At 37.5% G+C, this 23,176-nt stretch overlaps 1 protein-coding gene across 2 annotated transcripts in view; it reads right to left on the bottom strand.

The window, feature by feature from the left end:
- Positions 1–23,176, bottom strand: part of INPP5F (inositol polyphosphate-5-phosphatase F) — a 75,378-nt gene that overhangs the window by 23,947 nt on the left and 28,255 nt on the right. Inside the window, exons 3-9 of one of the 2 annotated variants that reach the window (XM_081073993.1) lie at positions 16,399–16,535; positions 7,469–7,597; positions 7,080–7,247; positions 6,924–6,980; positions 4,525–4,723; positions 3,801–3,980; positions 2,876–2,943 (exon numbers count right to left, since the gene is read on the bottom strand). In XM_081073993.1, coding sequence (XP_080930119.1) covers positions 2,876–2,943; positions 3,801–3,980; positions 4,525–4,723; positions 6,924–6,980; positions 7,080–7,247; positions 7,469–7,597; positions 16,399–16,535 — 938 coding nt within the window. Of the gene's footprint in view, positions 1–711; positions 1,229–2,875; positions 2,944–3,800; positions 3,981–4,524; positions 4,724–6,923; positions 6,981–7,079; positions 7,248–7,468; positions 7,598–16,398; positions 16,536–23,176 lie in introns of those variants that run through there. The other variant, XM_081073994.1, reaches the window with a different exon arrangement.

Genomic DNA, 23,176 nt, shown 5'->3' on the forward strand with positions numbered 1-23,176 from the left:
TATAGCCCTCTTTTGACTTAAATTTTGAATGTGTATATATGCATGTGTCAAGATGTATTTTGCTGCAAATGACAAATCACTGACTCAAATCTCAGAACAAACATCTGGAGGTTGCATGGTTCCAGAATTGCTTAATTCAGTGGTTATTGGTACGAATTCTTTTCCATCCTCAGTATATGGGTCAATCCTCAGGCTGGTTCACTTAGAGTCTTGACATAACTACAGCAGTTCCACATCAAATACAGACACAGCAACCACAGAGTTGGTTCCTGTATATCTTTTAATTAGAGCAGGAAATCTTCCCAGAAGACGTCCCTTCACATCAGACCTCATTGGCCAAATTGTCAATGAACATACACCAGCCCACACCTAAACCAATCACTGGCAAATGCAACAGTGGTGCCACTGTGACTGAGTCAGAGGGCAATTACCCAGGGGATGAGGGAGGATAAGCAGACATTGGGGGGTGCTGTTAGCAACAAGGAAGTCTGCTCAATACATGTGCCTATAAAGTTGATGCGCCCCAACAGGTCTTGAAAGTCAACAGAAAGCAGGGATGAGGGTGATGAGGAAGTTATTGCTTCTGCTTCCTTTACACACCTCAGTACTGCTTCAGTTTTTACAGTGATTATGTGTTACATTTAAATTGTGGTTTATTCTCTGTAATGCTACTTATAATTGCGCACATTGCTAACACATGAATTTACTGACATTGTAAAAACCTGAAATGTGGATAAAGGTCAAATCCTTCCAAGCATAACCAGTCCCACAGCCTTTCCGGGAGGTAACTCCTGGTAACAGTTTGATGTGTGTCCTTTCAGTCCACATAAATGTATTCCCATATCGACGTGCAGGCCGTATACGTGTGAGAACATACATACATGGAAGAGAATCACATACGCGCGTGTGTGTATTTATACATGACACAATTCTGCTTTGTGGGTTTTTAGAGGTAACATGTCACGCTATTCCAGTTTCCTCCCTCCATTCTGTGATTTTAAGCTCCTGCCATGTGAGCACACACAGATCTATCTGCCTTATCAATTTGAAGCATTTGTATTTAACACTGTAGATGTGCTGTACTTTATCTACCTGGTGACCTCCTGATGAACAGTTAGGGTGTTTTTATGCTGCAATGTTCTTGAACATGACTCCTTGAATAAACACGTTTCTCTCAGGGGGATTTAGAAAGTTTTATATTAGAGTCCAGCTGTCCCACATCTTTGACAAAACTGGGTGGTTCCCATCTTTTTATTTTAGCCATTCTGGCGCACGTGTGTGTGTATGTGTGTGTTGGTTTTAGTTTGCATTTTTCTGATGATTAATGAAGTAGAGCAGCTTTTCACATGTTTATTGGCCTTTTGGATATCCTCTTTTATGAAGAGTATGCTCAAGTCTGCTCAAGTTTTCTTTTGGGTTGTACATCTTTTTTTATGGATTTATAAGAGTTTTTTTATATACTTTAAATATGAGTCCTTTGTCATACACATCTTCTCCCAGTTTGGGAATTGCCTTTCCATTCTCTTAACAGTACCTTTTAATAATCAGAAGTTATTTTAGTAAAGTCAAATTTTATCAATTTTATCAAATTTTTTATCAATTTTTCATTATATAGTTGCTGCTTTTAAAGTCCTATTTCATTTTCATAGTTTTAATACTATCTAAAACATGTAATATTTTAATAATTATGATAAATTTTTTATAAATAAATGATAAAGATTTAATAAAAATAAAAAATTTTCTAAAGTCAATTTTATCAACTTTTTTCATTATGGTTAGTGCTTTTTAAGCCCTGTTTAAGACCCACGGTCAAAAAGATGTTCTATATGTTCCTCTAAAAGGTTTTTGTTTAACTTTACATATTTAGAGCCATAGCCATCTGGAACTAATTTTTTTAAGTGGTACGTAGGACAGATATCAAAAAGCAAAATTACTGGGTTAACAGTATAAGCATATTTTATTTTGATTGACAATACTATTCAGAATGGCTGTACCAACTTATGCTCCCTCTAGCAGTGTGTAAGCATTCTCATTTTCTCACATACCTATCTTTAGCTCTCCTCATCAAATTTTATAGTTTTTATTCAATCTTAGGGTTTATTTTTTATTTCCATGCTGGGATTTTCTTTGGGATTGCACAAAATTTATATATTAATTTTGGATGTACTGAAATGTATTCAATATTGAATCTTTTCTTTCAGGAACATGGTTTTTTTTTCTCCATTTATTCAGAGTTTCTTTTACATTCTTCATTAATTCTCACCCCTGCCCTGCCTCCCCGGTATCTTTTTTTGTGTATTTCTTAGATTTTAGGTTATTTCTTCCTATTTTATTTTTGCTGCTGTTAGAAAAATGCATCCTATGGCATTCCACATTCATAGGATGGATAAGAGAGTTACTGATTATATTAATCTTGTATATGAAATCCAGTCATCTTATTGAACTTGTATTTCACCGAACAATTTTCAACTGATTTTGGCTTATACGATCACATTCTTACCTGAGTATAAGAATACATATGAAAGGTGGGCAGAGAAAAAAAGATATTGAAAAATACATATCAAATTGTGATCTGCAAGAGGTGGAGCTATATGGTGGTGCTGAGAGATGCCTTTCATTTCTTACTCTAGAAACTTCTCAGATTGCAATAATTGACAGTAAACTAGTCTCTTCTCTAAAAATGGAGTAAAGTAGCTGACAACGACATTTCTTTAAAAATATTAAGAATACTCGTAGCTTATAAGTGTTCTTTAACTTCATGACAAATGCAATTTTGCTTAATTATGAATTGTTATTTTCATGAAATTTAAAGAAACAGATATACAATCATTTCTAAATATGAAAGAACATTTTACTACTACAGATCAAAGCCCACCTGTTTTTTGTAAATTTTCAGTTGTTCTTCGAAATGGGCACTGAAATAGGCAACAGTTTCCTTTTCACCTACAAAGAAGTGATACAAAATCTATTTTTCCTTCCCATGTTTAACACAGAAATTAGTGTCTATTCCATCTTTACTCTTATTTTTAAGTAATTTATTGAAAGCCCAAATACAACTAAGATTTTCTAAAACCAGTATTTTAAAATGAAATGCTAAGCCAAAGATCTCTGATTTTTTCCCCAGTAAGACTAAATTGAAACATAAAGTGCAAATTGTGAAATTATAACATTTATTATTTGTATAGCCAGCCTACTATCAGGAAAGGTTTCATGTGGTTAATATCAAGGATATTAAAAACAAGTTATACTGAATCCTAAAAATAAAAATTAAGTTTTGAGAAAAAAAGTGTTCTGTAAACAATTTTTAAAGTCAACCTCATTCAGTAATCTAAGTAGACTGACATGACTTAGCTTTTCCAGTGCTAAAGTTAAAATACTGGAAGAAATGAAATCCTCAATATTTAAAACAACAACAACAAACCTTTTGCAGTGAGATATTTTCTTGTAGATACCATCTTGTTAAGATATTTCCTGCTTTTACAAATATTGGCTACATTTGCCCTTTTCCAAAATTAAACATCCAATAAAGTATTCTTCAAAGAAACAGTAATTAAAAATCTGAAATAAGCTGTTTTACTGTATTGCTGGGGAATTTTTCTATTGCTAAATTACTTAAATTGTCAATAACCATTATGACTCTTGTGTTTATTACGCCATTGTCCATTAAATTTCACTATATGGGTTATTGTTTTGAATCAAGTAGCTGGTAAAGCAAATCCAAATCTACGAAGTATCTCATATTTAAAGGAAACATTCTGTCTGAAATCATCATTTGCAAACCAAATAACTGACATGCTTACTTTTGTCCAGCCGAGGTCTTGGATTATATCGATACCCAACCTGGCTCCAAAAGACAGGCACAGAGCCTCGAGTTTGAATAAATGACAAGGTATGATTATGAACATGAATTAACTGCTCAGTCTCCACATAATTTGCAACATTTCCATTTTTATCCACCCCTCTTCGTTTATACCGCATCCCTAAAAGAAAATTACAACAGAAAACAACAGCACTTTAGAAAAATTATTTAGTGTGATTAGATTCTGCTTCTTAGCCAAATCGATGTCTTTCAGGATTGCCTTGGGGATCTAATGTGCAGCTACCAGGCAGAACTGTATCAATTCATCCAAAATCATAACCGTATGCATCGTTGTTTTTAAAAGTTGAAGGTAAGATAGCTCCTAGGAACTGAAAGAGAAGGGTTTTCCCGAAGGTGCTACCACTCAGAAAGGATTTATTACTGTGATACAGGCTGCCAGTGGTAACGATGGCATTTGGAAAGCACATCCCAAGTGACTTTCTTGTCTTCTCCATAGATATACACCACGTTTCTTCCGCCTTTTGTTAACACGCCCCCATTTGCCTCTCTCCAGTAATTGGTCTTCAATCACATCACAGAGTCACTGAGCACTTTGAAACCAACTGTGTTTCCAAATCCATATGGTCATCAGCATTTCAACACTCCTGCAGATTTTCCATTCACACCTGGATTTGATTTGCAGGCTAGTACAGCCCTCTACTCACCTGCTCTGTGCCTACTACGGCGTGAAATGAGCGCCACTAAAAATCGTGGGTGAATGTCATCTACACAGGTGGACTCCCGAGGCGGGGTCTCTGGGCTGCTTTTCTCATCATCAGATGATTCGTTATAATTCACCACAAGTTCTTCAATCTGCACAAAACCTTGGATAATGGGAATAATCCAGAAGTCCACATCTGGGGTCTGAAAACAACAGGAACCTCATGTTGTTTCTATCTGTACAGCACTGCTTCTTAAACCCAAACAGTAGTCAGTGCGTATTTGTCAGTTTATCAGAAGCAGAAACCTTCCATTCTTTTTTTTTAATTAAATTTTATTGGGATGACAATGGTTAGGAAAGTTACATAGGTTTCAGGTGTACAATTCTGTAATACATCATCTATATCTCACATTGTGTGTTGACCACCCAGTCAGTCCTCCATCCGTCACCACAAACCTTCCATTTGTTAACCATATTTTCTGCTTACTGGAGAACACTAAGGAGTAGAGGAAAGAAGAGGGGTGGAGCAGAGAGCCTTTCCTTTTCTTTATAAAGGTCATTCAAAAGAGAACTGCCTGAGAGGGACCAGAGAACAAGAGCCAGACATCCGGGGTACAAATTCAAGCCCCACCACTTACTAACTCACCTGGGTGAATCAATGAACCTCACTCACCAAGGCCTGCATGTTCTGTTTCAAGAAATAGGAAAAACTACTACCACACAGGTTGTTGTGAAGATTAAATGAGTAAAATGTACAAAGTGTTTAGCACAGTGCCTGCCTTATAGTAACTATTTAATAGATGTAGTGATTATGATTATACCTGTTGGTATAGAAAAAAACACCTTAAAGTCTGATTTTCAATTCCCAATTATATTAATCATTTAATAAAATATAGTAACTCTGATCACTTCACTATGAAACAGAGGTCTACTCTATTTTCTAGAAAAATTTGCCTTACCAAGCTAAAATCCAAGTAGTAAATGAAGCAAAAAAAAAAAAAAAATCCTTTCCGTAAATATCTTATTTTAAAAAGTCATCTAACATAATTAGGAGAGTACTGATTCAAGTTCAAGATTTCCTCTTCTATGTCTTCAGACTAAGAATACTCAGTTTTCTCAGATGACTATATACGGAGGCAGTACAGGATGAAAAGCACTCCAGACAGTTGTTCTCAGTCCCCCATTTCTCTCCTATTTCCAGAACTCTCTGTAGCCCTAATTTCAGCATCAACTTTATATCCTTCTTCCTCCATAACCATATACTCCAGATCCCATCACACAGACTTGTCTTATATTATCAAGCCTGCAGATAGGATCTTAGGGAGGTGGGTCTAGCTGAAAATAGGAAGGGATCTACCAGCATTATTCTTATTACTTTTCCCGTTATTTGTATTTTTGTTCTAGCAATGAAGGCAAAACTCTTGACAGGAACAGAGAAATGTATGTTGCCAAATGCCACCTTTATACCAAGTCATCAGTTTTAAATAGTAATGCAAAGTGTCTGACAAAAACTCTGCAAAAACATATTAGAATGCAACATGTCAGCAGACAGGACAAATACTTATTATATTAATAGACGGCCTTATTGTTATCCCCAATCACAGAGATTTGGTGGTCATAGATTCAGCATCATAAAGAGAGGTGAGAACATTTTCATGCCTCATTCTCAATAGAGGCACGATAGATATCTAGTGGTAGGCACCACTAGATAATCAAAACCACCTATATTAACCACCACCAAGTGGTTAATAGAAAGTAGAAAAAAGTTTGAAATTTGCGAAAGGTTAAGAAAAAGATAGTATGTGACCCTATTCAGCCGTTCGCTCACTTTGTATCCAAAACAGTACCTGGCACACAGCAGGCCTTCCACAAACATTTGTTGATAGACTAAATTAATAAATTAATTGTCCTTGGACAGTCATAACTCTCTGACGTATGTGACAGAGTAAAGAAGAAAGTAACCATCAAAACAAAACGAATCTCATGCAATAGTCTCATCATATTCCACCTTTCCTGATTCAAACCCTGGCAGTACTGGAATGTCCTTAGAGCTTTCTCGACTCCAATCCCAGGCGAGGAAACAGGAAAGTTAAATGATGGTTTCCGTAAGGGAAAACTGCTTCAGCATCTCCAGTGGGTAAACAAAACCCCTCTCAGATAGGAACTCCGTGGACATTACTTCCCCAGCCTTAGATCACTACTGTTGGAGGGGAACCTGCCAGAAAGATGGCCTGTGGCTATGCAGTGGAATGGTGACCTGCCTTAAAACAATGCCCGGGCTTTCCCTAGCTAAACAATTCCCATGCTATAGAGGAAAGCATTCCAGTAAGATTTTAAATTTATTTTAAAATATTTGCTTAACAACTATAACTACCTTAGGATATTTTAGAAACAACTACTCACACCAATCTCAGTAAGATCTTGTATCATATATTTATTCCAAAAAAATCGGTCATCAACCTAGAAAAGGTAGAGAACAGACAGTTCAGAAACAGGTGGTTTCAGTTTTCCTGTAAAGCCCAAAGTGTCCATAAATCCTGCTCCGAGCCGTTAGAGTACCTTCTGCCAGAGGGGCCGGGGGTCACTCTCCCCAGTGCTTTGCCTCTGCACCGAATTCGTCAGGTCATAGGTCAAGCTATAGTAAAAGGATTCCGAGTCCATAAACATCTTCAATAACTCCTCAAGTAATCTCCTCTCCAACTTCTCCTTTTCTTTACTTTCCTTAACCTGTAAGAAATGAATCTACTATGACTGCAGGAATTAAATGCAAAGCATTATGTGGCTAAGACACACCTTCCTAGGAAAGGAAGGAAAATCATCCCAAAGACAGGCAGAGACAGTGCTGGAGTATGATGAGCGGTTTGAAAATAAGTTTACTGGCAGCAAAATGACCAATGAATTTAAGACTTATCAAAGGGATGCCCGGCCCATATCAGTCAAACTCTTACTTTCTTTTTATTAGGAGCAGACACATTGGATTTAATATGTGTAAAGGTCTTCAGCAGAAACTTTGAGTCATCAGGAGATGGTATAATCTTCTCTGGTTTGTTAATTCCGAAGTGATGCTTCTTACAAAGCTAAATGATTAGGGAGAGAAAGAGAATTCATTATTATTAATATCTGCTTGTTAAATGTTCACACACGAGTGCAGAAGTGAACGCTACCACTCATGCACTGTGGTAAAAGTAAACCTCAAGAGTCAGTAAAATGACCAAGCAGACAACTGATATTTAGAAACGCAGCTGTGCATTCAGTGATTTGAAAGCTACAGTAGAGGAAAAGCAAAGACTACAGGACAGGATATTCTTTGAATTTAGGGGTGGAAAATTCAGATTAGGATTGTAATTATAGCAAATTCTGATCTAATATAGCTGAAGAGTAAAATGTTCCAGTTGAGCTTTATTAATACCTTAAAAACTGGCATCTAGGGACAGCCGGATAGCTCAGTTGGTTAGAGCACGAGCCGGTTCAATTCCCCCATGGGATGGTGGGCTGAGCCCCCTGCAACTAAAGATTGAAAACGGCGACTGGACTTGGAGCTGAGCTGCGCCCTCCACAACCAGATTGAAGGACAATGACTTGGAGCTGATGGGCCCTGGAGAAACACACTGTCCCCCAATATTCCCCAATAAAAGTTTTTTAAAAGATCTTGGCATCTAAAGTTAAAAATATTGCAAAATATACCCTTGTTACGCTTCAAGGGCATTACTTTACAGCTATGTGAGCTAAATATTCATTCATGCCAGTTAATTGAGTGTTTTGGTTTAGAAAATGTCAAGATTCTATTGGGAATCTTAAAAACCACTCCCTCTCCTCCTACCCTCACACACACTATGAAATCAACATAAAAACATACTGTTTGGGTCCAGAGATTAGTTCAATTTGAAGAAGCAGTAAGTCGAGGCTGCAGGACGTGTGCGGTCCAAGCGACCAAGGAGAGAATGAGGATGGGAACATGTCAAGACCAGAGAAGGGCACAGAGGTTCTGACAACTATCCAGGCAATGTCAAGGGTTTCACCTATAATTTCATGTCACTTAACACACAAAGTGAATATTCAGAAAGGCACACAGGATTCTACGAATCAAATCCAGCCTGTTCCATTTTTTCAACACACCAGTTTTATTCCTACACCAAGTGGTAGATTTTTATTAAGAGCTAACAGTTATAAATGCTTATTAGGGTATCACAAAATAACTACTAGTAGAGATAAAGGATGAAAAAAAAAACATAATGAAGAGAACAAAAGTTAGTTCAAGCTCCGATTATAAAATTTTTTTAAAAGGGGGGACCACACCTATTTTATCAAATTTGAAAATGAACAATTTTATTTGTCAGTTATACCTCAAAAAAAATGGAAGAAAAATTAGAAGAGAACACAATAACTGGACCAAGATGTAATGGAATCTTACGAATTGTATGCCTTTTCAAAGTTAAAGCTATCCAAAACTCCCTTCGCACGGGTTTCACAACAGGATCGCAGCTTTGCACTGCTCCTGCCTCAGCACTAAGACGAGGCAAGGAATGATGAGGTAGAAAAGACATAGTCCTACTGCCACACTGAGCTAACTTCTCCTCCAATAAGCAAAACGAGCAAGTCCTTGAGTTGATGGGGAAGGGGAGACGCACCAAGTTCTCCTCGCCCCTCTTTGCTGCTGGATCGTTCCATCAACGCACAAACATACTGATCCGTCTCTCTTCCAACACCTTCACTTGCAGTCTCTTCCCCTGCCAGCTACCGTCCTGCCTCTTTGCACTCCTCACTGCCTCCCACTCTTCTTCTCCCATCTCTTCCCACAACCCACTCCAATGTGCCTTTGGTCCCACACCGCGCCACCTCAACTGCATCTTCGCATGACCAGTGACTCCAACTTGACTAAGCCCCATGGAATTCTTGGTCCTTAGTCACTTTGACACTTCACCACTCCCTCACCCTCTTTGATACTCTGTCTTCTCTTGGCTTCCACTGGTTGCTCTTTATCTTTTACTGGTTCCTTTGCAGCCATTTGACTTAATGTCTCAGCACCCCAAGGGTCAGTCCTCGACCCCCTTCTCTATTCTGCATTCATTCCTTCAGTGGTTTCATCCAGTCTCATGGATTCAAATACCATCTATCTCCCAAATGTGTATTTCCAGCCGAGCTCTTTCCCAAAATTCTAGCCTCACAAATCCCAACATTAACACTGAGACTTCCACCAGGAATCTCAAACTCAGCATGTCCAGAACGACCCCTCGTCTTGCGTCCACTGCCTTCACTTCCTGCTACTCTCTTCCCCTTACTCCCCTCCATCCACAGCGGCCTCTTTGCTGTTCCTTGATCTGTCAGGAACGCTTCCATCCCAGGGCTCTGCTGCAGTTGTCCTCTCTGCCCAGATGTCTTACCACAAGCTCCATCCGGGCAACCCCCCCACCCTTACTGTGCTCATTTCCCATAGCATTTATTACCTTCTGACACACAACATAATTATTATGTTGATGTTTATTGCCTCCCTCTCCTCCCACCCCACCCCACACACATCATAATAAAAGCTCCATAACAGCAGGCATCTTTGTTTTGTTGACTCATATCTCCAGTGTCTTACCAGTATCAAGCATACGAGGTCTCAATAAATATTTGTTAAGTAAATGAATGGGCTTTGATACTACAAACATAAGTGGTAACCTCCAGATATGCACATGTGGCATGTACGTAGTCCTGGGAAAATCCCACTTCTCTTCTTCTGTGAACATACAACACACACACACCCTCCGTGGTGTAGAATCACTGAGGCAGCAGAGAAACTGTTTTTAAAACATAACCTCCCTATTCATCCCGTTGCTGCCTCTGCTGCTTGGGGCACTGAGCAATTGTTGGTTAGCAATTTTTAATAGAATGTTAGTAATTATCTAGTCAAATTAATAATACTTTCTTTAAAAACATCTGAAAACATGCCCCAAACCTAGTCAAGATCGCTGCAACTTTAATATTCAACACAGGATATTAGGTATCCATCAGACATAGTTATCCTTAAGAGTCTTCAGGCCAGCAACTTGCCCCCCAGGAATATATCAGAGATGATTCTATTTAAAATAATCTTGTAGCAGCACACCTAATCCACACCCACACTTTCCTCGCTCTCAGAAGGACGGGAGTAGGGAGTCGTTCTTTCCCATCAAGGCCAGTTTCCTGCTGCTGTCTTCCCTGGGATCAGGCTTTGCCCTGTCATGCACCCCCCCCCACCCCCTCTCCCTGTTCAATTCAGATCCTCTGTCTCTTTCCTACCACCTTTTAACATCGTTCAAGTTTACCAGGATCTTTTTTTAATCCATTCCTCAGCTGTGGAATCCCCTCTGTGAGGCAGCAGGGTACAAACAGTTTCACAGTCACTGAAACTGAGGACCACAGTCTTATTGGGGTAGGTCAGAGTGAAGGTCCCCTGAAACTGCTCAGGTAGAGTAAAACAAGGACCTCCTCACTCTGAAAAGGACAAACCTTCTCTCTGTCTAAGAATGTGACACTAATGATCACTTCCTACCATCTCTTGCCCATGACACCAATTTCTCTGGGTTTTTCCCCACCTCTGACTGTTCCTTCTTAGTCTCCTTTGTTGGCGTCTCTTTTTGTTTCTAAAGAGGATGGTGGTTCCCAATGTTCTATCCTTAGCTCTCTTCCGTTTCAAGCTCTGTCTAGAAAATTCCATCTGCTTTCTTCGTTTTAGCTACCCCTGTTTAACTCCACATTTCTAACTCCGCTCTTTTGCTCTGAGCTCAAGAACCAAAAATATAACATCTCCCTGTTATTGACACACCAGTCCCTCAAATTCAGCATCTGAAAAACTGATCAACATCTGTTTCCCAAGTCTTACTCCTTCCTGGTTGCCGTCTCAGGCAATGATTATACCACCCACTGGATCACTTACGCCAGAAACCTAGGAGTCATCTTCCATCTTTCTCCTTCCTAAAGTCTCTCCTTCATGTTGATTTCTATTCTGTTAATTCAGATCCTCACCTTTTGCCCAGACCAGTTTTCTCAACAGAAGTGCTACTGGCTTAACAGACAGGAGAATTCTTTACGCACAATTATGCCGTTTAGTGCAGACGACCTAACAGCCTCCTGTCATCGCCCACTCCAGCACCAGGCTTCACGTGGGCGCGGCTCCAGGCTCCATCTCCCGCTCAAGCCGCCCTGTAACTTTCCTTTACTGAGTCGGGGCCAAATCGCCTCCGGCTTCCGGACCCAGAGCCCAGGAGGCCTACGGCCTGTTTGAACTACTGTTCTGTATATGGTCCACGAAGATGCTACTTCTCTCTAAGCCTAGCAATGTCATCTTTGTTTTTCTTTTCCTTTTAATCTATCCTCTTCCTGGTATTGAAACAGAGTTGATATAGGCCCAGTATCCCTTGAGCTTCCTTATCAACAACTCCAACATCCAAACAATTCTGAAACCTGAAAGTTTATTTTTTTAAGTTTGTTACAACTCATTTAAAATATGCCAAAATATGCCCTGAACTGATATGAAGCTATTGGTGTCATCGTTTACCTCCCTTAACATGAATATTCATATGATTCTTTACGAAACATTAATGTGTTGTACTGTAGACTAATGCCCCACAGGATACATGGAATAACCTTTTGAATAAACCCTCTCAAAAACTTGAATTCTAAAACAAATATGGCCCCACAGGTTTCAGATAAGCATTGTGATCTGTACAGCAAAGCACAAACTCACTACACCATCTGCTCCAGAAGTCTAGCTCTGCCTCTTAAAACTGATTTATCTAAATAGAAATTTAAAATCACTTTGAACATAAACATTTTCAATGACTATTTTAGAGTCTTCCATACAATTACCTTTAGAAAAGAAAGTGTGGACCACTATCTTTTTTAAGAAGTTAAATGTAGTCTTACCACAAAATAGGGACGGAGAAAACTACTTCTTGGGACTCCTTCCAGTCCTAAAATGCTTTGTTTAATCAGAGCTCTTACCATTACAACACAGAGCGCTGAGAGAGGATCACCTTCCCTTTTCCAGAGGCCCAGCCAATCCTGTGCTATCTGTGCTTAGGCCTTTATCACACACTGATACGCTCAGCCTCAAAAAGAAAACCACCACACGCCCCACGGTGCTTCCCCACTTTTTCTATTATTCTAGCAACTTACATTTCACAATCAAGATTAAGGGCTGATGTTGCTGTTGCTGTTTAAGAAAATAAATGATTTTACTTGAAAAGTTGGTATCTATGTCCATCTGGAGCTAAAATTTTAAACAGATGTCTAATGAGAAACTAAATATGGAAAATGATGCAGTTATCTATTAAGGCCATGGGATACAGCAAATACGATATGCGGACATGGAACATAAGCCTATAAAACTTTAAAGGATGTTTTTTCAAAAGAAAGAATATCTATGTTCTCGTTTATTTGAACCCCCCCCCGGCCCCGAATCTTCATATCCTTGTATAGACCATTTTTTTAAAATGGCACACTGCTTTGGAAAACAGTCTGGTAGTTCCTCAAAAGGTTAAACAGAGATTTACTATTAATATAATGACCCAGCAATTCCACTCCTAGGTACACACCCAAGAGAAAAAGAAATATCCACCAAAAATTTGTACATAAATGTTCATAGCAATATTATTCATAACAGCCAAAAGGTGAAAACAACCTAAATGTCCATCAGTTGATGAACAGATAAATAAAATGTGGTTTATCCATACATTTTTTGCATTCATATCCATGCAATGGAATGAAAAGGAACTAAGTACTGACACACATTACAACAGGCATGAACCTTAAAAACATTGTGCTTACTAAAAAGAAGCCAGTCACAAAAGGCCATGCATTGTATGATTCTATTTATGAGCAATGTTGAGAATAAGCAAATTTATAGAGACAGAATAAATTAGTGGCTGCCTAGGACTGACAGAGCTGGAGTTTGGAGGAAAATGACTGCTAATGAGTACAGGGTTTCTTTGTGTGGTGAGGAAAATGTTCTAAAATTGATTGCATGATAGTCACAGAACTCTATGAATAAACCAAAAACCACTGAATTATATACTGTGAATGGGTGAACTGTATAGTGTATGAATTACAAAAACAAAAATGGCAAACAAATAAGCCATATACTTGAGGTAAAAAGGCAACTGACTCAAAACTAGAAATTCTATTAATTCCAGACTCTAAAATAAAATTGTTTCTACTCCAATTACAGAAGACAGACTAAACCTTAGCAAATTTGAGAACAGAGACCATACTAAATAACGAGAGGGGCCTGCTGGGAAAAGATGAGAGCGGTGGATTTCAAAGCAATACACAGGTGTCCAAACTAGAAAGACATGCTAAGAAGATACAAGAATCAATTTTATTTTAAAAGTCTTTTTAAGTGCATAAAATTGTATATTCATGAAAAGTAATAAGAGCTAAGCAGGAAAAAATATGTAAAAATGAATAAAAACTATTCTGAAAATTTGAAAGTAATATTGCTCCTTCAAACAGCTTGGAGAAAATTGAAACAACCATTAAAACCCATCAGTATATTGACAATGATTATTTCTAACTGGTGGGTTTTTTGTGTTTTTTTTTTTAATCCTCACTAGAATTTACTGTATAAGCAAAAATAAAATTATTAAGCTTTTGAAAGCTACTTTTAAATATAGTTATATGGAAATTGAAGAGAATACCAAAGGTTTAAATTAACATGTCAGAAAATAAGCAAGCAATTTGTGATTTTCAACATAGTTGTTTCTTTGTCCTTTCTCCTACTGTTCCCTGTTGTAAAGTTCCTTTACCATAAAATAGGATTCAAAAGAAGGGGGAAAAAGCTTAAGTGCAAATTTCTAAAATTATATTCTCTTGAGAGAAAGGTATACCCAACTATTCACTAAAATATGATCTAGAAATACTTTCTCCATAAAATCACTTTTATCCCTAATTAACAAACGTCTTTACATATTTTCAGCTCTTAACTTTAATGAGCCACAACTTTAATGCTCCTTTAAGTACTGTAGCTTATGATCCAATGGTACTGTAGAACTACTCAAATATCTCATGCGGGGGGAATCCCATTTTCATTTTTATTTGAAGATAATCTCTTTCACTTGAAAGTATCAAGAAAGAGAAAAGGAAGGCTGAAGAATAAAAACCATTCTTAAAACTTCATAATGTTCACATTTCTGTGTTTAAAAATTCCATGTAAGTGTTATTTCCTAAACTCACCCCCCGACACACACACCCATTTATACAACAGTCAGCTACTAGTCTCAAAACTTTTACAGATTGGTGGCCACAAAGAGCTTCAGACAACCTCCCTGCCAAGTCCGACTGGGGCCCCAAGCTTCTCAGGACCTGGAGTGGCAGTTCATCTCCCCAGGGCTAGGGGAACGCAAGGTACAAACTGAGGACTGACAGCTGGTCCCCAGCTCTAACTGCCAGGCCCCCAGGCTTCCTGCTCAAACTGGAATGCCAGCCCAGGGGCTGCTCACCCTCAAGGCCAAGGTCAGTGACAGAAAGCCATGCTGACTTTGATTTGTCAGCAAAGCCATCCAAGTGTCCAAAAGACACTGAGGACAAATTTATTGGCTTAATACAATTTTTCCTAGTCTGGCTTCTCTTCCTTAAAATCAAGTACAAACAAAAACTGCAAATACCTGATATGAATGGGCCTAACTGCCAACTAAGTTATTTGTCTCTGGATCACCATTTGTAAATAGTGTTGTAGCTCTAGTAAGAATGAAGGAGAAAAACAAGTACTCTCATCTGCTTTTGATTCCTGTAACAAATAGAATATCAGGGTCCTCTCAAATTTATTTTAACGTTGGTTTGTTAAAATTAGATTGTCAAACTCCAGTAAAATCTGAAGCATAAAAATGATTAGATTTTCCCTAAACTTCCTCTCTAAGAAGACAGCCTGGAAAAACATATATTGAGTTGTGGGTGGTGGGTGCTATGTTACCTGCTGTTCAGGTAACAGGAAGGCATCTCAACAGAGTGATACAGGACCCAAAGGCCAGAGTCCAGCTGCAGACCCCATCACGTACCAGCTCCGTGACTTAACCCTTGCCAAGCTCCCTTTCTTCCTCTATACAACATGCATCATAACGGTGCCCAACTATAGGGTGATCCCAGGGAGTAAATATGATAATCCAAGTAGCCCTGCAGGCCTGCCTGGCACGTCGCATGGTGACAACAATAGGCCAGGACTATGGCAGAGTGGTGACATCCCTGGATGACGAACCCACAAACTGATAGCAGGCATGATACAGTGCTTTCAAGGCTGACTTCCACCAGAGGCAGCACCATGGGGGAAAACACTGGCCCTGGGCCATCCAATAACTTGGCCAGTTATTTTGGCCTTAAGTCACTCTATTGTGGGCTTGACTTCCACATGGAAAATGCAAAGATTGTATTTAGATCAATAGTTTTCTTTCTTTAAAAAAAAAAACCTTTAAAAAAATTATAAAAGAAATACATGCTTAGAAAAACTCCAAGAAATATAGACAAAAGAGGATACAGTAAAAGTTAAATCTCGCCTTCTTGACTTCCCTCTCTCCCCCAAATCAGGAGTTTTCAAACTGTACTGTGCCGAGTCCTAGGGCTCCCTGGGAGCAGCAGGTGACCTTCCAGTAGAAGCCCAGTAGGCAGGTCCCCAAGGATCTCCTGTCCCCCCATCACCATCTCAACCAAAGCAGCTCTGCTTTTATGTGTCGCGTATACTGGGTTTCATAGATTTTGAAACAAAGTTCTACTACTAAAATGAAGTTTAAAACTCACAAGATTAAATTATTTTAAAGATATTATCCAGCTCTAAAATTGTATGCTTTTGGTCTATTCAACCAAATCCTCATAATTGCTGTCATATTTATATCCAATTTCCATTACATTTCCTGAGATGGCACCTTACCTCGAGGTCAAGATCCTGAGGTTCCAGTTCAGAAAGTGATAGCACCGCAATTTTGGTAACTTTACAGACCTCATGGTCTCCTGGAAGTTTGCCCACCAGTGCTTTCTGCCGAATTAAAATAAGCCACCATGGAAGATCTGAAAGAGAAAAGTCATTTACTGTCTAGTATCTATAAGTGCTATTGTCCTGGCAAACTGAAGGTAAATAATGTAACAACAACAACAAATGTGCATGAGATATAACCCTTTAAAGGAAAGCACACAACAAAGACATAAAAAGGGCCCTTAAACGTGTGAAAAGACATTTAATCTCGCTCATAATTAGACCGATACCATTCTCACCCATCAGATTGGGGAAAATAAAGTGTGACAGCGCATTCACTGTCAAGGCTGTGGGGAAACAGGCATTCTCATACAGTGCTGGTGGAACTACAAACACATACGACTTTTCTGGAGGGAAATTTAATGATACCTAACAGCAAAACGTATATACTTACCTTTTAACCTAGCAATCCCACCCTGGTGAATTTACCCTGAAGATACACAAGAACACACAAGAATATACACTCAAGTCTATTCAGTGTAGCAGTTTGTAATTGTAAAATACTGGGAAATGACTGCCCAGACATAGGAGAATGGTTGAACAAACTATCACACGTACACTCAATGGAGTACTATGCAGTTGTACAGAAGAATTAGAAGTGTGCTATGAACTGATAAGGAGTGATTCCTGGATACATTAAGTGGATAAACTGAATATATTATTAATATATATAATAAGGATATAATATAATCATATAGGAAGATACATTATTATACCAAAGTCCAAGAGTATGGAGTGTGTGCCACTCTTTATATAAGAAAGAGAAAATATGCACATATCTGCTCATTTGTACATAAAAAGGAGAGGCAAGGTAAATTAGAAATTAATGAGATTGGTCATCTACAGGGGATAGGCGGAAATAGGATGGAAGAGGGCAGAAATGGGAATGATAAAACGGATCCAGGAAATGACAGTCCTCTGAGTATACCCTTTTGTATAGTTTTGACTCTTAGAACCATGGTAATGTTTCACGTTTCCTCAAAAATAAATAGTTCAAATCAAGCAGAATGCAGGAGAAACCCAAAACAAAAAGCAAATAGTAACCCAACTCTGCTACAAATAGAAAATATAACCACACTGTAGATAGGGAACAAAAACTAACTTTGGAAAACAGTATTTTGTAAGGATAAAGACACAAAGGACGATACACAATATCGATACACAATATCATATTCTCATTAGTGAATTTGTTTTTCAGGAGGTTATGGGTTAGCAATTCCAAAACTACTTTATGTCCCACTAAAACTGAGAAAATTAGTAAATATATTGAGAAGAGGGAGGATGGAAAGAAGACGGTAAAACAAATGAAAAAAATCTTAAATACATGAAAGAAAGACGAAAACACTGAGAGGCCCAAAAGTTATCTTTCCAATCCAATTTTTTATTTCAGAAGATTTTTAATTAAATGAGAAATAGTTTAGGAAAGATAGCATGCAAAAGCACTTTTTCGGTTTTATAAAAATACTGTACTACTTAATTAGCACCAAAAATAAAAATAATTGAAATAGTGTTTCAGGAATGTCTTATTATAGAAAAATAACATAATAGGTATATATTTCCCATATGAAAAAAATTGTAAGAGCTATATGTAGTATTTCAATTTTCCCCACTTCCCCCCCCAAAAAAAATGAATCATTTCTCATCTTAGAGATAGTGTTTTGAAGATGTGCTTTAAGCATTTCATAAATGCAAGAGTTTGGGAAGCATTTTGTAATTCTCTATAAAGTAGGGTGGAAATTTACTCCAAAGTTTCAAGGCTTTTACAGGCCATTTCATTATTCATTATCATTAAACATTAACAGAGGACCTACCAAATGCTGGGAAGTGTGTCAGGCATGGATCAAGGTTACCAAGCACCCAACACATAACAAACCTACCAAATAATAAAGCACATAATGCATAATACACTGTTGAATGTCCGCACATTCTGTTGAATAAAAAGAAATCCTTCCTACAGGTCTCTTCACCTCACAGGAGTAATTCTGTGAGGTTAAGAACAATTTAGAATGTTGGCAGATGACCAGACAAGCCAGCATCAGGAAGCTGTCTTCCAAGTTTATGGCTTTTTGCTGCAGTTTACTTTGGATTCTTTTTACATCAACATTGTGAATTGTGATCTTAATAAATTACAGCCATGACAAACACAATTTGTATAATCACATGTAATAAAGGTCTTTCCAATAAATCATCTAATGGAATAATGCCAAAACATAAAATATTAACTTTCAAACACAGACGTTTTACTCTATACATAAACTCACTTGGGAAAACAAAAGACATCACTTTTTTTCACAAAAACACTGTTATTGCCAATATTGAAATTCAACTTATGAACTCAAGTACATTTTAAAATAAAATATGCATATTTTTAGAGTCAGTTTTAGACTTTAGCCAGTCATATAGCATGAATCTGAAAAACTGAGGTGCTTCTTTTAAAAAACTATTACAAATTGAAGTTCAATATACCTAGGGAGTTACGATAAAGATTAAATATGATATCAAGGATCTCAAGCAATTGAGAAGGAATTTTGTAAACAATAGCCATCCCTTTTCCGGGAGACAACCAAATTCCGGACTATGAGGTTAGAACTCAGGCTCAAATTTTAACTCCACTACTTATCTACCCGTGGACTTCACAGCACAATACTTAACTGTTCCAATTCCTCGTTTTCTCATCTGCAGAATGGGGTATAACAGCCTACTTCAGAAAGTCGTTATGAGGATTAAATAACAATTTTTATAATTCATGTTAATACTACGAGCTAATGTTACCAGATAGCAAAACACTGTAAAGCTATGGTAAGTAAAAAAATGTGGTAATGGTATAGGAATGGACAAATAAATATTAGAATAGACACAGAACCATGTAAATATAGGCATCTAGCAAGTGGTGATAAAGAGGGGGAAAGATGGTGTGTCAATAAATAATATTGAAATACATACTTGAGTGTTTGCGGATAAATATCTTATCTGGAATCTGCTTTGAAATAATTTAGCAGCTGGGAGTATGGGGCCCATGGATTAAAAAAATGTCTTTTTATGTAGTTGACTTCCAATCAGATCAACAAATTGCATTGAGCTAATATGTCTCTTGAGTCTTAATCTATAGTTTCCTATCTTACTGTTTTCAGGCTCACACATTTTATCAAAAAAAAAACACAAACAAATTCAGGAGTAAATTAATAAGGAAATAGATATCTACTAGTTACAACCTAAGTAAGCTGGGATGAGGAAAATGTTCTGGAATTAGATAGTGGTGATGGTTGTACCACCTTGTGAATATACTGAAAACCACTGAATTGTGCATTTTGAAAAGGTGAATTTATGGTATGCAAATTATGTCTCATTTAAAAAAAAAAAAGCCCCTTCTAAAGAACAAAAGAACTTCTTAGGTATCTTACCAACCAGAGCAGAGAATGAAAAACTAAGAAGTGTATTTTCTCCCAAAGACAGAGATTAAGCTAGGATGACCTATTAATTCTTGAAATGCATCATTAGTGACAGGATGTAGCTGTTTGTATTAGTGTTCAAAGGAATAATTTAAATGATCACGATGGAAACAATATGAAAAATTTGAATTAGACACAGATATTCCCAGGTAAAATCACTGATCCTAAAAACCAAAGAAAAACAAACAAAAAACCTTGTGGGAAATAACAGTAATCTCTTTCTGTAATTATTTTGCCTTAGGTGAAATAAAACATAACAACACCCAGAAGGAAGTCTGGAAAGTCCAGCAAGAATAAGCATGTTAGTCACAGGGCTAAATAACCTAAATATATTTTTTACAGTTTGCGTTTTAAGACAAGAAAAATGTAGACGTACAGCATCACTGTTGTTCAACAATCACAGTATCCATCAGGCATAATTTCGCAATAAAAAATGTTAAAGCACCAATGCAGGCTATTATGTTCGTTTATACCACCCACCAGGAAAAGAAACTTGGTTCAGTTAAAGCTGACACCCTGAGATGTGGATATACAGTGTAACCAAGAACAAAGGGAATTTAGTCTAGCAAGGTCCTTTGACATGAAATATTTTTTCCAACTTTTTAAACATACTGCAATGGGGAAAATATCAATTTTGCAACCCTGGCTCGTCCTCCAGGAAAAGACAGACAAGGAAATCTGACTTCCTCAGCAACATGAAAAATCTGATCAGGAAGTAATTATTTTGAAAAGCATAACCAGTAGCAAACTGAAACAACAGTCCTGGAAGATTCAATTGCTTGCCCTCTACAATAATTTACTCACTTAAAGGGGATAAGGGGATAAGCAGTTGTGGGATAGAGATTATTATTTTTAAAAAGATTTTCATCCAATTTTAGAAAAAAAAGTTTTCTCTCTACTGATGACCTCACCTCTAGGAAGTATTGCAACTATTAATACATATTTCTCGATACAGCTATCCATCTTACTGACACATAAAAAAGATAAGCATTTGATCTAACAATAAGTGTCCAGCTGTCTTTTTATTTTTATTATGTTAGTTGTTCCATTTACTTAAAAATGTACACATTACAGATAAAATTAATGTTCCCTTTGACCATTATTCCCCACTCCATGGAAATTCCTTAAATCTAATCCAAACGCCACTTTGTGAGTTGTCTCCTGTAAGGAGACGAGCAGAGATGGAGAAAAATTCATTACCATTCTTGGCATCAGTCCTTTTAATCTTACTTGCGAGCTTAAAAATGAATTAAAAAAAATTTTTATTTTAATTTTTCATATGAAACATTCAAACGTACATTGATTTTTCTAGGAACTTTTTGTTGTAAACGAGCCACGGATGGGTATTTGGTGTTGTCCAGTCTGTTTTTAATGCAACATAGCTTTATCTAGTTTTTCCAAAGCATTCAAGTCAGCTTTCATAGAAACAAGAAGCCTTTCTTTTGCACTTATAGTTGATGGGTTTATGTAATACTTAATTAAATTATGTAATTCCAATATCGAGTAAAGCAGGTAGAAAGAGATTTGGGAACAAATACAGCCCACAATCCACGATCCACAGGAACAGAGAAGGTTCCTACCAATCCCCGCCAGCCCTCCGATCACCCAGTGCATCCACCAATAGGTTTGCAGAGGCAGTGGGGCATGCTAACCCATCTGGGAAATAGGTTAAGTGAGATTCAACTAAAAGAGCTCCTAGGATAGAAATACATATGCAGTGCATGCTCTTATGTGCCAGACACTTGAAGTGAATGAAATATTTACGTGGAAATGATTTTGCTTTCCTGATTTTTTTTTTTCCTGGCTCACCTTTTCCAAAGATTGTTCTAATTTGAACTGGTTCAGTAGAATTTTTTAAAGACTTTTTTAGAGGAAAAAAACAAAAGACTTATTTTTGTAGCTACAGCCATAATTTATTCTGTAGGTTCTGTTTTCACTGCTTTTTTGGTCAATTTCCAGTTTCTGCGTCTGTCTCTATATAATATAAACCTTCATGCTATGAACAAAGGTAAAAATAAAAAGTGGGTGTGCTAACGACTCTCATACGTTGCCCCAACCCTGCAGACGAGTTCCTGAGAACAAAGCACTCCCTTCACCTGTCCGAGGCCCACTGGTCCTGGAGTGTCCACTGGTCCTGGAGAGGCCAGGACATAGAGAAGCAGCCAGCACCTGCTGCCTTCACACTCACCAGCACAGTAGAATTAATTACATCCACATGATAACAAATACGAACTCAGGTGGATACTGTATACTCCAAAGTCATTTGTAACATAATATTCAAATGTAAATATTTAAATTCCTGAAGGGCTTCCCGCAGAGTCTGCATTTGCACAAGGTCCGTCAGAGGATGGAGATGGGTTGGTAAAGGAAAAAGAACTAGGAAAGGGGTTATAGTTAGCTCCCTTTCCTTTCTTTTGTGTCAAGCTGACAATAAAAATACTATGTTTCTCTGTCATTGCAAGTTGACAGTCTGAACTAATAAATGTAAGCCAAATGACTCACTGCTATTTATGTATTTTGAGGTTAGGAAGTATAAGGTATATACAAGTTTAACATTGTTATTTCTTTTTGGTGACTTAAACCTTTTGTTCTTTTTGAAATGTATCTCTCTTCTTCCCTTAAAATCAGCTTTGATATTAGAATAGCTGCATCAGTTTTCAGTAGGTTAGCGCTGGCATGCTTCATCTTTTTTCTACCCTTTTACTTTTGCCCGTTCTGTATACATGTACCTAAGGTGTCTGTCTTGAAAGCAGCTTGTAGATGGATTTCATTGTTTTTCCAGTATGAAAAGCTTTGTCTCGTTAAGTCCAATCATGTGAAATGTAAGTACTGATATATTTAGCAATCAACCTACCATCTTACTACTTGTCATACCTGTTCTACATACCTTTGTTTTCTTGCCTTCTTTTGGATTAAGTTCTTAAATTATTATTATTCCATTCCCCCCACCCCTTATTAACTTTGTACAATCTTTTCTTCTGTGCACTGGATGGGTACATTGTAGGGGATGACAACAGGAACGCTAACTTATGAAAGCCTAATGTAAATTAGTACTTTTACGAGCTACTGGACAGTAAGAGGACAAAAAAGACCTTAGAACACCAACCTCTTTTAACTCCCATTGTTGCTATTTTGTTGCGTGTTTTAGTTCTACATTAGTTTAAAACGATATATAAAGCCAAATTCATTTAAATGTACCAACATATTTACCCTTTCTGGTGATTTCA

This window comes from Rhinolophus hipposideros (assembly GCF_964194185.1).
Source record: "Rhinolophus hipposideros genome assembly, chromosome: 15".
Taxonomy (NCBI): Eukaryota; Metazoa; Chordata; class Mammalia; order Chiroptera; family Rhinolophidae; genus Rhinolophus; species Rhinolophus hipposideros.